Source organism: Plasmodium gallinaceum (genome assembly GCF_900005855.1).
Source record: "Plasmodium gallinaceum strain 8A genome assembly, contig: PGAL8A_v1_10, whole genome shotgun sequence".
NCBI classification, from domain to species: domain Eukaryota; phylum Apicomplexa; class Aconoidasida; order Haemosporida; family Plasmodiidae; genus Plasmodium; species Plasmodium gallinaceum.
This window is the reverse complement of record NW_021628239.1, coordinates 426,940-441,616: the sequence shown is the minus strand read 5'-3', so window position 1 is coordinate 441,616 and position 14,677 is coordinate 426,940. Positions and strand designations below refer to the sequence as shown.

At 16.5% G+C, this 14,677-nt stretch overlaps 1 protein-coding gene across 1 annotated transcript; it reads right to left on the bottom strand.

Annotated features, from left to right (window-relative positions):
* Nucleotides 1-619: 619 nt before the first annotated feature.
* On the bottom strand, nt 620-9,680 carry PGAL8A_00010700 (protein kinase, putative; the record flags this gene model as incomplete). The annotated part of the gene is made up of 2 exons (XM_028671505.1): nt 620-9,133; nt 9,267-9,680. 2 exons carry the CDS (start codon nt 9,678-9,680, stop codon nt 620-622), a joined length of 8,928 nt encoding a protein of 2,975 aa, XP_028528151.1.
* Nucleotides 9,681-14,677: the final 4,997 nt, after the last annotated feature.

Sequence of the window (14,677 nt, the reverse complement as noted above, 5' to 3'; positions counted from 1 at the left end):
TTTAAAAAAAAAAAAAAAAAAAAAAAAAAAAAAAAAAAAAAACATATATTCTAACAACAATAAAATACAAAAATTATTAAAAAAAAATAAAATATATATACATTGTTTTTTATATTAATAAAAATATTATATATATGTCTACATATATATATACATATATATATATATATATTTATATATAATCATATATTTTGAAAATAAAAAAATTATGAAATATTTTTTTTTTTTTTTTTATTTTAAACATATATATATTAATTAGATGAAATCTGTAGCCATATGAATTTAGAATTACAAAATATAAAAATAATAGATAAAAAAACAAATTTGAATAATAAATTATATATTCTTGATAAATAATTGAATATATATATCTATATAATTTTTTGGTTTCATTAAACATAAGAAAAATTTAGAGTCATTAAAAAAAAAAAAAAAAAAGAAAAAAAAAAAAAAATAGAATTTTTTTTTTTTTTTTTTTTCACATATAGTAGATAATTTGTAATCAAAAATATATATATAAAAAAAAATTATTTTCGTTTATAATAAAATATTTTTAGTAAAAACATTCCTTATTTTAAATTAATATTATTTTGCATTTATTATTTTGTATGTTGCTATTTTATGTGGTTTTGTTAATGTTATCATTATTTTTACTAAATAAAATACTAGAGAGTTTAGAAGATAAAATATGATTATTCAATAAATTTACGAAATTATTATTTTTATTTGAAATTTTTTGACAATTTTCTTTTTGATTTATACAACTATTTTTATTAGATGTATGATATAAAACACTATTGCGCATATATTCTTTAATATTTAATATTTTATTTAAATAAAATGGTTGCTTAATATTGACAATTGTATTATTCTTCCTATCGTTTCCATTTTGTAATAAATTTGATTTACTTTCTATATTATCTTCATTATTTTTATTATTATATTTTTTATTTATATCTATTTTATTAATATCATTTTTATTTTGTGAATGGTAATATATATTATCGTTTTTTTTATTTTCCTTTTTAATCTGTAAATTATTAATTAATCTTACACTTTTTGATAATAAATCTTCATTTTTTTTATCTATATAAAGCGGTTTATTTTTATATAATAAATCATTATTGTAAGTATTAATATTTTCTGTTTTAATTTCATTCTTTTTTATATTAATCATTTCATTATATTTATTTTTAATATGAACTTCTTTATTTTCATCTTCATTGATATTCCTTTTTACATTTTCACATACGTTTATTTTGTTATTTAAATCAACGACAATTTGTTTTTTTCTATTTTGGCTGATTTTTATATTTTTTTTTTCTTGAAATCCTGTAAAAAAGTTATTTTTACTAGATTCAACTTGATTATTCATATAAGGAATTTTATTTAAATTTAAGGATAATCTTGTGGGATTTAAATTTATTGTATTATTTATGTAATTATTATATTTTTTATTTTCTTCATTAAAAATATGCTGTATATTTGTTTGTTTCTGATTTTCAGATACAATATCATTTTTTGTTTCTTTAAAATTCATGCAACTATTAACTTTATTTATAGTACTTTGTGAATATGGTAAATCTTCTTTTTTTAAGCTTTTATATAATAGAGGTTTTACCTTTGCATTATTTGTATTAGATTTTAGATAAATATTATTAGAATGGATATCTTTAGAATTTTTCTCCAATATAATTTCATTGTTTTTGGATATACTGTTTGTCTTATTGTTTATTTGAAATTGTTCATTTGAGGTATCATTATTTTGTAATTTATTTTTTAAATATTGATGAATATGTTTGTTATTAATATCTTTAACACAAGATACATTTTTATTGATTAAATTAAAATATGATTTATCTATTTTAACTGATTTAGAAGTTTTTCTATTTTTATTGAAAATAAAATTTTCTACATTTAAATTAATTCCATTCCTTAAATATAGTTCACTATTTCTATTATAAATATTATTGTTAATTCTACCATTATTATTATTATTATTATGATTTTTTTTTTCTTCTATTTTTATTAAATAATTATTTATACTATTATTTTTATTATCTTTATTTTCATATATATCATTGGTATTGTAATTTTTTAAATTGCTAATATTTAAAGGAGTCAAATTTTCTGAATATTCTCTTGTCTTAATTTTGTGCTGTAATTTTCCTGTATCAGATATTTTGTTAATTATATTTCCTAATTTGTTATAGTTTGTTTTATCATTTAATAAAAATAAATTAGGTTTCACTAATAATTTATCATTTTCATTATTATTTTTCATAAAATTTGTTTGCATATTATTTAAAAATATTTTATTATTTTCTATTTTATTATAATTTAAAAAGCTTTTCAATTTAGATAATTTATTTTGATTTGATACTTTTAATTTATTTAAATATAAATTTTTTTTTAAGTTATTATTAAAACTTTTTAATTCTTTTAAATGATTATAATATGGATTTTCACTAGAATTATTAGTGTTTACATAATTAAAATTAATTTTATCATTTTTAAAGTAAGTTGACATATTATTTTTATTTAATTCTGTTGAAGAAATATTAAAAGTGTTTCGTCCTTTAATAATTTTATTTTTTTCTTTAACAGAAAGATATTCATACAAAGAGTTGTTTATTTCAACCTTTGATTGAGATAGTAATTTTATATGTTTACTTTTATTTTTAACTTTTAAATCATCACTATCATTATAAACTTTATAATCTCCTTGCAAATTTTTTTTGTTTGCATAAAAGTTATAATTACCATTAGAAATGATATTACTAATGCTATTTTTTTTATTTTTGTTGATTTCGTTATTCTGGGTATTATTCTCTTTGTCATTTTTATTAACTTCATCATTTTTGATACTACATATTTCATAGTTTTTATTGTTATTTACAATATTATTTTCATTATTTTTGTAATAAATATTATTATTATTATTATCATTTTTATTAATTTCATTCCTTTCAATATGATCACCACTATGTCCATTAATAGAATTATTGAAATGATTTAAAAAGTTTTCTTTTTTACTTGTAGTCTCATTTAAAAAATCAGAGAAATTTTCTAAATTATTTTTTTCATTGATAGCATCTTTATCTATTTCAACGGTATTTTTCAAAAAAAAATTTTTTTCCTCAAAATTAGAAGAGGCATTTTCTTCTTTTTTTTTATTAAAATTGTTATTTTTTTTTTCATTTTCATTAATAATTTCTTCCTTTGTTTTATTATAGTCTGAATTTATTCTCTTTTCTGTATTATTTATTCTATTCTTTATATCCTTTTTAAAATAAGTTGTATATGTTTTTCTTTTTTTTAAATCATTAAAATTTTTATCAAATAATTCTAAATTACTTTTCTTGTTTTCTATTTTGGTTTGAAGTAAATTAGATGTTTCTCCCAATGAAATATTCTTTTTTATTTTATCTTCTTTATTTTTTATACCATTTTTAAGTAAAGAACTTTTGGATTTATTGTTTTCATTTTTTTTTAGGTATATTTGATTTAACATTTGAGTAGTTCTATTAATTTTACCTTTTTTATTTGATGAGTTTTTAATATTCATTGAAGTATCAGTTTTTCTCAAATGAGAAATTTCTATTATTTTTTGAATTTCTATAATTTTGTTATTTTCTTTTTTATTTTTTATATCTTTATTATCGTTTATAGGGTTCAATTTCTTTTCTTTATTCTTCTTTTCAAAAATTTCATTCATTTCATTCAAAAAATTTTCTAATATCGATTTATTACTCAAGTTTAATTTATTATCATTTTTTGTTTTTTCATCTATTACTTTTTTTATATTTTTAATTTTATGTGTTGATTCATAATGAACATTAGAATTTCTCTTTATTAACAGAGGATCTTTTTTCGTAGCATTATTAGGTGTAATATTTGGGTAAACTATTGTTTGCCTGTTTTTTATAGGTTTTAATAAAACTTTTGAGGTTTTGTAATTTGCTTTATTTGATTGAATACCTTTTTTTGTATATTTTGAAAAATCCCACTTATCAGAATACTTTAAATTATTTTCTTTAATATTATTCATTTCATTTATATTATTCCTACTTTCAAAATTGAGAATTTTTTTTTCATGAAAAGTCTCATTTTTATTTTTATTATTCATTATTATATCGCAATCGTAACTACTTATATCATTAAATTCATTTACATTAACATTTTTTCCATCATTCATCTTATTAGTATTATCATTTAAATTAATAGTAATTTTATTTTTAATGTTTTCATTATTATTTTTGTCTAAATCTTCTCTAGTTAATTTATTATCTCCATTCACTGAATATCTATTTTTTGAACTTTTTAACTTTTCAAAATTTGACTCTTTAATTTCTTCAAGAGGAAAATCTAATAATTCATTAGAAATTTTAGCTTGTTGTATTTCTATAATTCTTTTTCTTTTTTTTATAGACTTAAGATTTATATCAACGTTAAAGTTTTTTTTACATATTTGTTCAATATTTTTTTTATTTGATATATTTTTATTATTTTCTAAATTTAGTTTTTCCTTACAATTTGATGTCTTCTCTTCAACAAGAATTTTGTTAATAACACTTTTATTTTTTTTAATTTTCAAATTTACGTTTTTTAAGTTAGTTTTGTTTGATATATTTAAAATGCTTCTTCTATTTTTTGTATTATCTTTTAATATATTATCTTTCAAAAATCCCTTTTTATTATAATTTTCTTTGATTAAATGAATACTAGGATTTTGTGGTATTTTTAAATCTTTTATTTTACTAATATCTCCTTTTTTTATAAGATGTGAAACTCCAACAGTATTTCTAAAATTATGTATTAAAGACATCTTATCTCCTTTTATGTTATCTATAATTTTATTTGTTCTATTAATTGATTCTAATTCATTTGTAATATTATTGTTTTTTTTATTTATACATATTAATGGCGATTCAGATATAGTATGACGTCCTAAAATGTTTTTTTTATTAATTTCATTTGTTTGTAATTTGATTTTTTGGTAACTTTTCTTATTTTTGTATTCATTAATAATAATAGGCATTTCGTTAACATTATTTTCATTTCTTTTATTATAATTATCTGATTCTAATTTATTTAAATTAATAAGAGAAGAATAGTTTTTTTTTGGAATGACTTTGGTAGAAATGTTTTCATAATTATCATTCTTCAAATTGTTATTATAGATATACTTTTTGGTATTGAAAAGGAATTTGTCAGATGTTACAATTTTATTTTTTCTATCTGAATTAAAGGAATAGTTTCCTCTTTTAGTTTTATTAATAGATTTTGCTTTTATTTGTATTTTGGATGATAAATTTCTTTTCTTTTCATTACTCATAGTACATAATTTATTTCTTGATTTACTGAAGAAAAAATCATCATCATTTATCATATTTAACTTTTTTTTATCTATATACAGTTTTTCTTTATGTATTAACATTTTATCATATTTATCAGAAATGGAATTTTTAAATGAGAAACCTAATCCATTTTTCATTACATTTAATGAGTCATTTTGTAACTCATCCTTTGGTTTTTTTTTTAATTCATTTTCTAATATTTTTTTATGTTCGTCTTTTAATTTATTTTCAAGTGTCTCTTTTGATTCAGTTTCCTGTTGATTATAACTATTTTCTATTTCATCAATTAATTTATCATTTAATTCATTTATTAGATTATTTAATTCTCCATTAAAATCAGTTTCTGATTCACATTCTAAGTTATTTTCTTCATTTTTTATTACATTTTCTAATTCATTTTCTAATTCATTTTCAAATTCAAATTCTAATTCATTTTCTAATTCAAAATCTAAATAATCTTTTGATTTAATTTCTTCATATTCTAAATTATCTTTTGATTTAATTTCTTCATATTCTAAATTATCTTTTGATTTAATTTCTTCATATTCTAAATCATCATTTGATTTAATTTCTTCATTTTCTAAATTATCTTTTGATTTAATTTCTTCATATTCTAAATCATCATTTGATTTAATTTCTTCATTTTCTAAATTATCTTTTGATTTATATCTAGAATTTTCTAATTTACTATGGGAATTTTTACTTAATTTTTTTTCTTTTAACTCAACTTGAGATTTTTTTTTTGATTCAATTATCATATTTTTTGAAGTATCTAAAAATTTGTTTTTTAATATATGTTCTATAGAACTTTTTTTTGTACATGAATTAGTCTCAACTTCTCCTAACAAATCTATATCATCTTTAGTTATTATATAAGAATTTTTTTCATCAATAAGACTGTCTGAATTCTTTAAATCCATATTTTTATTTTTAATCTTTAATTCTTGAAAAAATAGTTTATTATCTTCTTTTTCTTTTTTTTTTTCTTCTAAAATAATTGATTCTTTACATGAATTTATTTTGTTATTTATTAACATGGAATGCTTGAATTTGTTTTTTGTTTCTAGATAATGTAAGCTATAATTATTTAAATCATCATTTTTTGAAATTTTATTCTCTTCTTTTTTGTTATCAACTTTTTCAGATAATGTATTATGAAGAATTATGTTATCTATAGGATTTTTATTATGTAACATGAGATTATTAATTTTTGATTTTTTTTTTTCATTTAATTCATTTTCTTTTCCTTCATATAATACCTCATTATATATTTCCCTATTGTTTTGTTTAAAAGAGATATTTAAATTATCATTTTTAGTTATTTTTTCTAAATAATTATTATTTTCATAGTTAAATGTTTCTATTTCCTTTATATTGTTAGTATCAAAAATATTGTTATGTGTTTCTTCCTTTGAATTCTTATCGTTAGGAGATGAAATAATTTTACTACTTAATATATTTTTAATATATTTTTCTCCATTTAAAAGGAAACTGAAATATTTCGTATCTTTTTTTTTTTGGTTATTAAAAATATTGTCATTTAACAATTTGGATAATTTATTTTCTTTTACTATGTTTTTACTAGTGTCATTCATTTGTACAAATTTCTTTTTGTGTAATTCAAAAGGATCATACTTTATGATTTCATTTTGAATATTTGATAAAATATTATTTTTGTCATTATTTTTAGCATGACTAACACTTTTAATATATGTGTTATCTTCTGTTTCACTGTTATTTATTTCATCTCTATATGAAGTATTATCAAAATTATTATTCTTTTTTGTATTTTTATAATTATGTATTATATTATATTTTTGATTTTCTTCAAATAATTCATTCTTTTTTTTTACCATATTTCTTTTATTTAAAAAAATTTCCTGATTAGTATCTTTTGAAGGATTTTTTTTTGTTTCTTTAAGTTCATTTAACAATGTGTACTTATTTGTATTATATTTATCGTTATATTTAGTGTTGTCGTAATTGTTTGTTGTGTTTATATTTTCCTTAAAATGTTGTTTTACTAATGATATAATATTTTTCTCACTTTTCACATTTTTATTTAATTGGTTTTTTCTTTTTAATTGATTTTCTAAAAGTAAGCTTAAAGTGGTATTTTCATAATTTTTTCTTGGTGTAATAAATATATTTCTTTTTTTTCTAGTTAAAATATTTTCTTCTGATTTTTGTGAAATTCTTACACTTTCTTTATTACAACTACAATTTTTGTTTGAAAAATTGATACTTTTTGAAGAAGAAAACAGCTTTTTTTTTTTTTTTTTTAATTCAATTAATTTATATATATTTTTTTTGTGATTGTTTAAAATTTTAATTTTTGACGTTTGATTAAGATCCATGTTGTTTTTATATAATTTTTTATAATGAATGTCATTATTATTAATATGAACAACATAATCATCATTATTATTGTCACTGTTATTTGTGATGAAATCATTGTTTATATGATTATTAATATAAAGGGTATCTTCGCTCTTGTTGGTTGTGATCATAGAACATCTATTATTATTAATACTAATTACAGTAGTTTTATTACTTCTATTATTATTATTATTAGAAGTTAAAATGCTTTCAGAATTATTATCTTCACCATTTTCCCTTTTATTATTAATATGTGAATATTTTAAAGAATTGATGTATTTGTTTTGTTTTTCCATATTTTTATTAGGTGATATAAAAATATGTTCATATATAAAAAATTGAATAGTAGAATTTTCGTCAATTTTCATATTATTTTTTTTTGCATATTCTTGAATTTCTAATGATAATTTGAACAAATCACTACTATTATATTTATAAGACATGTCATCATTTAAATACAAATTAAAATTATATATAGGAAAAAATTTTCCTTTAAACCATGAGTGATTTAAAGCTTCATTAATATTATATCTTTTTTTAAAATTTGGTTCTAAACAATGAAATATAAGATCGAGAACTTCTTCAGAGAGATGTAATCCTTTTTTATCTTTTAATAATTCTTCATATTTTTTATTTTTTAATAAATTCCAGTAAATATCTTTATTTAAAGCACATCTAAATAATTCATGCTTAGTTAAACAAAAATATAAAATATAACCAGCACAAAAAATATCAACTTTTGTAGGATCATATTTGCATTTTTCATATATTTCAGGTGGTCTGAAAATTTTACCAAAAATTTTTTTATATTCTTCTAATATAACTTCATTTTTATTATTAACATTGAAATATATTGCCTGACCAGGATCATTTAAAACTGGATATATTAAACCATTTTTTTCATTTTCAAATAAAAGTACATTCTCCAAAGATATATCTCTTAAAGCCATTTTTTTTGAATGAAGAAACTTAATTGCTAATAATATTTGATAAAATAAGTATCTTCCTTCTTCTTCTGAAAAAGCTCTATTTCTATTTTTCATAACTTCAAATAAATCTCCATGTAAAGCAAAAGGCATAACCATATATATATAGCTATTATCATCAAAAATATGATCACAACTTAATATATTACTATGACCACTCATAGTATCCCTATAATAATACTCAGATAACGGATCTTCTTGGACTTTATCTTTTGTCATTTCAATAAGATGCTTTGATAATATTTTTATAGCTTTCTGACAATTAACTAAATTTTTATCTGAATCTTCAATTACTTCAGATAAGTATACACTACCATAAATAGCTGATTGAAGAAGATTTACTAACTTATATTTTGATTGCTTATATTGAATTATTTTTCCAGCTAATTTGTAAGATAAAGATGAAAACTATCAAAAAAAAAAAAAAAAAAAAAAAATTAAGATAAATTCAATAATTGCTCATTATCATTAAAAATATAATTATTTATAAAAAAAAAAAGATATTCATATATATATATATATATTTGTTTATGCATATTACATATTTCATTTTCTCCTCTCTTGGAAAATTTTCAAAATATTCGTCATTTTTTTCAGTAGTATGCTTATATTGATAATAAATTTTTTTTTGATTTTTAGACATAATCCCCCCTGGATTAATATCAAAATAAATGGAATAATTCTTATTATCTAACTCATTATTATTTTTTATTTTTAATTTTAATTTTAATGAGACGCAAATATCATTTATATCACACATTTTATTTAAATTAGACGAATTTATATCACACAATTCGTTTAAATATGATAAATTCAAGGTTTCTCTATCCATTTCACATTTTTTCTTATATATATTATGTATATTTTGTATTAAATCATTATCAATATTTATACAATTATAAAATTTATCTGAATTTTTTTTTAATATTTTATTAAACTTTGTTTTTATTTGCATAATTGTATTTTTTTGTTCTATAAATCAATCAACGTGCTATGTTTTTTCATTTTTTTAAATTTCTATAATATGGAAATTTATAGAAATTACTATTTTAAAAAATTATTTCAATTTTTCTATTAATGCCCTTATATATATATTACATATACTTCTTTATATGTATATATATATATATGTATATATTTTTTTTTTTTTTTTAAATGGAATTCAAACAATATAAGAAATAAATACACAAATAAACAAATTATATATAGTAAGAGATCATATGTGTGTATAATGTGCGTATTAAATCAAACATTTAGAAATTTTTATATTCATAAAATCTACAGAGTTATAATTTTCTTTCATTCCATATACACATATATATATATATATATATATATTTTTTTTTAAAAAAAAAAAAAAAAAAAAAAAAAAAAAATTGTAGGACTTATTTTTATTGCATTATTTTATTATACCTCACTCATTAGAGTATTTATTTTATAGAAGAAAATGAAATAAAATTCGTAATTATCCACATAGTTATTTTTAATTCAATATTTTAAAAGGTTATATCTAAAATTTTTTTTTTTTTTTTAATTTTTTCTAGGTTGTAAATATTTTATTTTATTTTTTTTTTTTGTAGATTTAGAAAACAAATTAGTTTTTTCTAAATCTCTTCTTTACTTTTTATTTGCTTCTAATTTTATTTGATACACACGTTCTATAACAATGATAGAATTTTGATTTTTAGAAAACGATGTTATCTATATTTTACCTTATATAAATAGAACGAATCTTTTTATCTTCTTTTGATAATTTCAAAATTATAAATTTATAAATTATTAGATATAAACTAAATTATTTTAAAATCCTTTTTTATGAATTTTTTTTTTCTTTTACATTTGAGATTGTTCCTTTAAATAATGTGTGCAATTGTGCATGTCTTTATGTATTAATTTATAAAATTAATCAAAAAAAAAAAAAAATTATTTCTGTTAAAAATAGTAAGTAAAAATATTAATTTAATTATATTATTTATTTTAAAAGAATGAATTAAAGTAAATTACTAAATATTTTAAATATATGGAAATTTTCTTATAAAAATGTTAGAAAATTTAACGATGTTGCTATATTTTTTCTTTTTATGTTATGAATACATCTTTTATTTATTATTTTTATTTTATTAATTTTATATAAAAAGTTACGTAAATATGCCTTGCATTTTTTATATAAAGTTAGACAAAATTGTAATAAAATTATTTACTAATTATATTAATACATTTTTAATGTAATAAATTTGAAAATAGGTAAATATATATCTTGAATTAACATTTTCTACTTATTTATTTTTTTTTTTTATTTTAAAAGAATTTTAATTACATTTTTAATAAGATTGTTATAAAATTATAGTTATTTTGGATAAAAAAAAAAAAAAAAAAATAAAAGTACGAATATACTAAAAATTATAAGGAAGATATATAAAAACCATTTATAATTAACAAAATGAATTTATAATTAAAAATGCTTCTATCAATAGGTATATGTTACATAAATAAACAAAATTAATTACATAAAAAATTAAAATGATAAATCTTCAGTATTTAAACAAATTAAATAAAAAACAAAAATGCATAAATCTTTAAAAAAAAATTTTTTTGAATTTGCAATATATATTTATAAATCTTTCATATTTAGAAATTTTTTATATAAATTCTCTTAAACTTATTCTAGTAATATTTTAAATTGTATAATTATAAAAAGAAAAACAAATTTATATATTTATAAACAAAGTAAATTATAAATATTTTTTCTACTTAACATCAAAAAGGTAAAATATATGAATATAAAATATATAACTAAATTAATTCTTTATATGAAACTAATAATGTTGAAATTATTTTTTATTTTATTAAAATAGTTAGGATATTTACAATTTATTTTTATTCATATTAATATATTTTATTTATTAAATTTTTCATAAAATTTTTTTACATATTACTTATTCTACCTTATTTTTTATTATAAAATTCAAATATTAAATAATTCAAATATATAAGTACGTTATAAATAATACTTCTAATAGTTTTTACCTAAAAGCAAAAAATTTACTACTGTGATTTTATTGTAGAATTAACTTTTTTACACTTTTTTGTATACATGCAATTTTTAGAGAAATACATTTATCGAGATAAAAAAAAAATTTTTTTTTAGTAAATATATTTATATATTATATTATCTGGTATGTTTTCATTTATATACATTGTTATTCTTTTAGTAATTTTTTTCATTTACAATCATTTTATTAATTTTTTGTTTTTAGGTTTTCTATCTTTCTTTTAATATTTTATTCTATCTTTAATTTCATATATATGAAAGAGTTTCTTCTTATAAGACTCTTATAACTTGCATGAAATTTTTTCAGAAACATTTTTATATTCCTATACTTTCTCCATATATTTTAAAATATATTTTTTTTTTAATGTATAAATTATTTATAAAGTTATAATAATACTATACTTTTACATCTAAATATTACTTTAAATATAAAAAGAAAATGTAATTTTAGGAAAATTATTGATTTTTATCTAACATTAATTATTACTTTTTTTACAAATAAGGTATTAATAATATATATTGTTTCAATGTTATAAATTTCAAAATATACAATTTTTTGTAATTTTCTATAACATTTTTTTTTTTTTTTTTTTTTTTTTTTTAATAATTTGTTCTATCAGTAATTTTTGTATTAAAATAAATTCTTATTTTTATTCCCATCTACAATCCATAGTGTTTCGATCTTAATAGACATTAACTCTTTATAATTATGTTGCAACATTCAAAATTGTTCTTTTTAATTTTTTCATGAAAATGGATTAGTTAGACAAAAGTTAACATTAGTAGCATAAATGATTTTTTATTTTTTATTTTTTAAATTTAAGATATCATTGTGAAATAAAGTTTTAATATAGTCTTAATAGTATAAAGTAAATGTATTCTACTTCTTACTATTTTATTTTTTTTTTTTAATTATCAAGTTTATCCATAACATTAATAAAAATTAAAAAAAAACATAAAAAAAAAAAATAAACACACATTTTACATTTTAAGTTTAAAATGTTTACAATCTATTATTATTATATATTCTTCAAACATCTAAAAACGATATAAAATACATTTAAATACGCATATAACCTAAATTGTTCTTAAAGGAATATATTAATATGCATGATTAAGTTATTGCAAAAAAAAAAAAAAAAAAAAGGAAAAAGAATTATAAATTATAAATGGTGTATAAAAATAATTGTATATTGTTTCCTTAAAATACTTTCTTTTTATATAATGAAAACAAATAAGAAAAAATAAAAGATTATTTTTTAAATGTTTCTAATAAGAAAATTATTATATTTCAATATAATCAAATTTATAAATAATAAAAAATTTTATCTTAAAATGACACTTTTGTATTATTACTTTGTTTCAATTTATATTTATTTTTTGTAGTTGATAAACTTTTTTAAAATGAAGACTTTAGAAAAGAATAAATTTTATTATAAAACGTTTTTCAATTCTTATGAAGAAACATTTAAAAAAAAAAAAAAAGTGTAATTAACATATAGAATGTGCATATTTAAACTAAATTTTTTTTTTAATTTTTATAATTATTTAAAAAAAAAAAGTATAATAAGAAGTTTACGAATATTTAAAGATTAAACATTACTCATAAAAATAGTAAATGTCGTTTACTTATTATATTATTGTAAAATTATACTATCTCTTAGAATGAAAAAAGTGCAAAAAATTATTTATTGTGTTACTTTTTTAAGTAAAAGAAAAGGTGTAGAAAAAAAAAAAAAATAAATAAATATAAGGAGATAAAAAAAATAAAAAAGTAAAAAATAAAAGGAAAAAAAAAAGGAATAGGAAAAGGAAAAGTGTAGAGAAAATAAAAAAAAAAAAAAACTTTAAAATTAACAAATGAAAAAAAATAAAAAAAATTTATAATTATAAACATAATTTTTTAAATTCCTTTCTACTTTTAGATATATTATTATACTGTTTATAAACTTGTAACAATATGATATACACATTATATGTATTTATATTTACTTTTGATATATGTATTTTTTCTTTAAATATGTAAATTGAATATGTTAAAAGTTATTTTTTTTTTTATGTAATTTGTCGTTATTTTATTAATAAATATAATAAAAGGTCTTATAAAAAAAATTTATGAAGATGTTTAATGAGATTACTTATAAGAAATAAAAAGAAAAATGAAAAAAGTAAAGCATCATATATATTTTGTAAACTTTGTATATTTTATTGTAAAGCTCTTCATAAATATCTTTTGAATTTTTTTTGAAAGGTAATTATCATGTGAACGATAATATTATTAAAACATTATTTTTACAATTTTCTTTTTAAGTAAAGAAAAAAAAAAAAAAATTAATATAAGTAACAGTGGTGATATGTGAAATATAAAAAAACTAATTTTGATATCAAAGAAAACGTGGAAGATTATTTTAAGAAAATGTGTAATTAAAAATGACAAAAAAAAAAAAAAAAAAATATACATATATATATATATATACTATAACGTATAAATTAATATAGGCTATTTTTAAGTTTGTGTAAAAATATATACTGAATTTAATTTTTTTTTGTTCTCTTTTTTTTTTTTTTTTTTTTCAATTTTAATTTATATACATAAATATATAATTTTTTATGCTTTAATTGCATCCTTTTCATTTATTTTTATTTTTATTTTTTTTTTTTTTGATTTATATATATATATCTATGCATCTTTTTTATTTATTTATTTTATTCTATTTTTATTATATTTTTTATTAAATATATTTAACAATATAAATTTGTATTTTCATAAATGTATAATAAGTTCTATAGTTATGTTGATACTTTACAATTATTATTTAATAGTGTTATAAATTAAAAAAAAAAAAAAGAAATTGTTTGTAAATATGTTTTTTTTTTTTTTTTTTTTTTTTTTTTTTTAA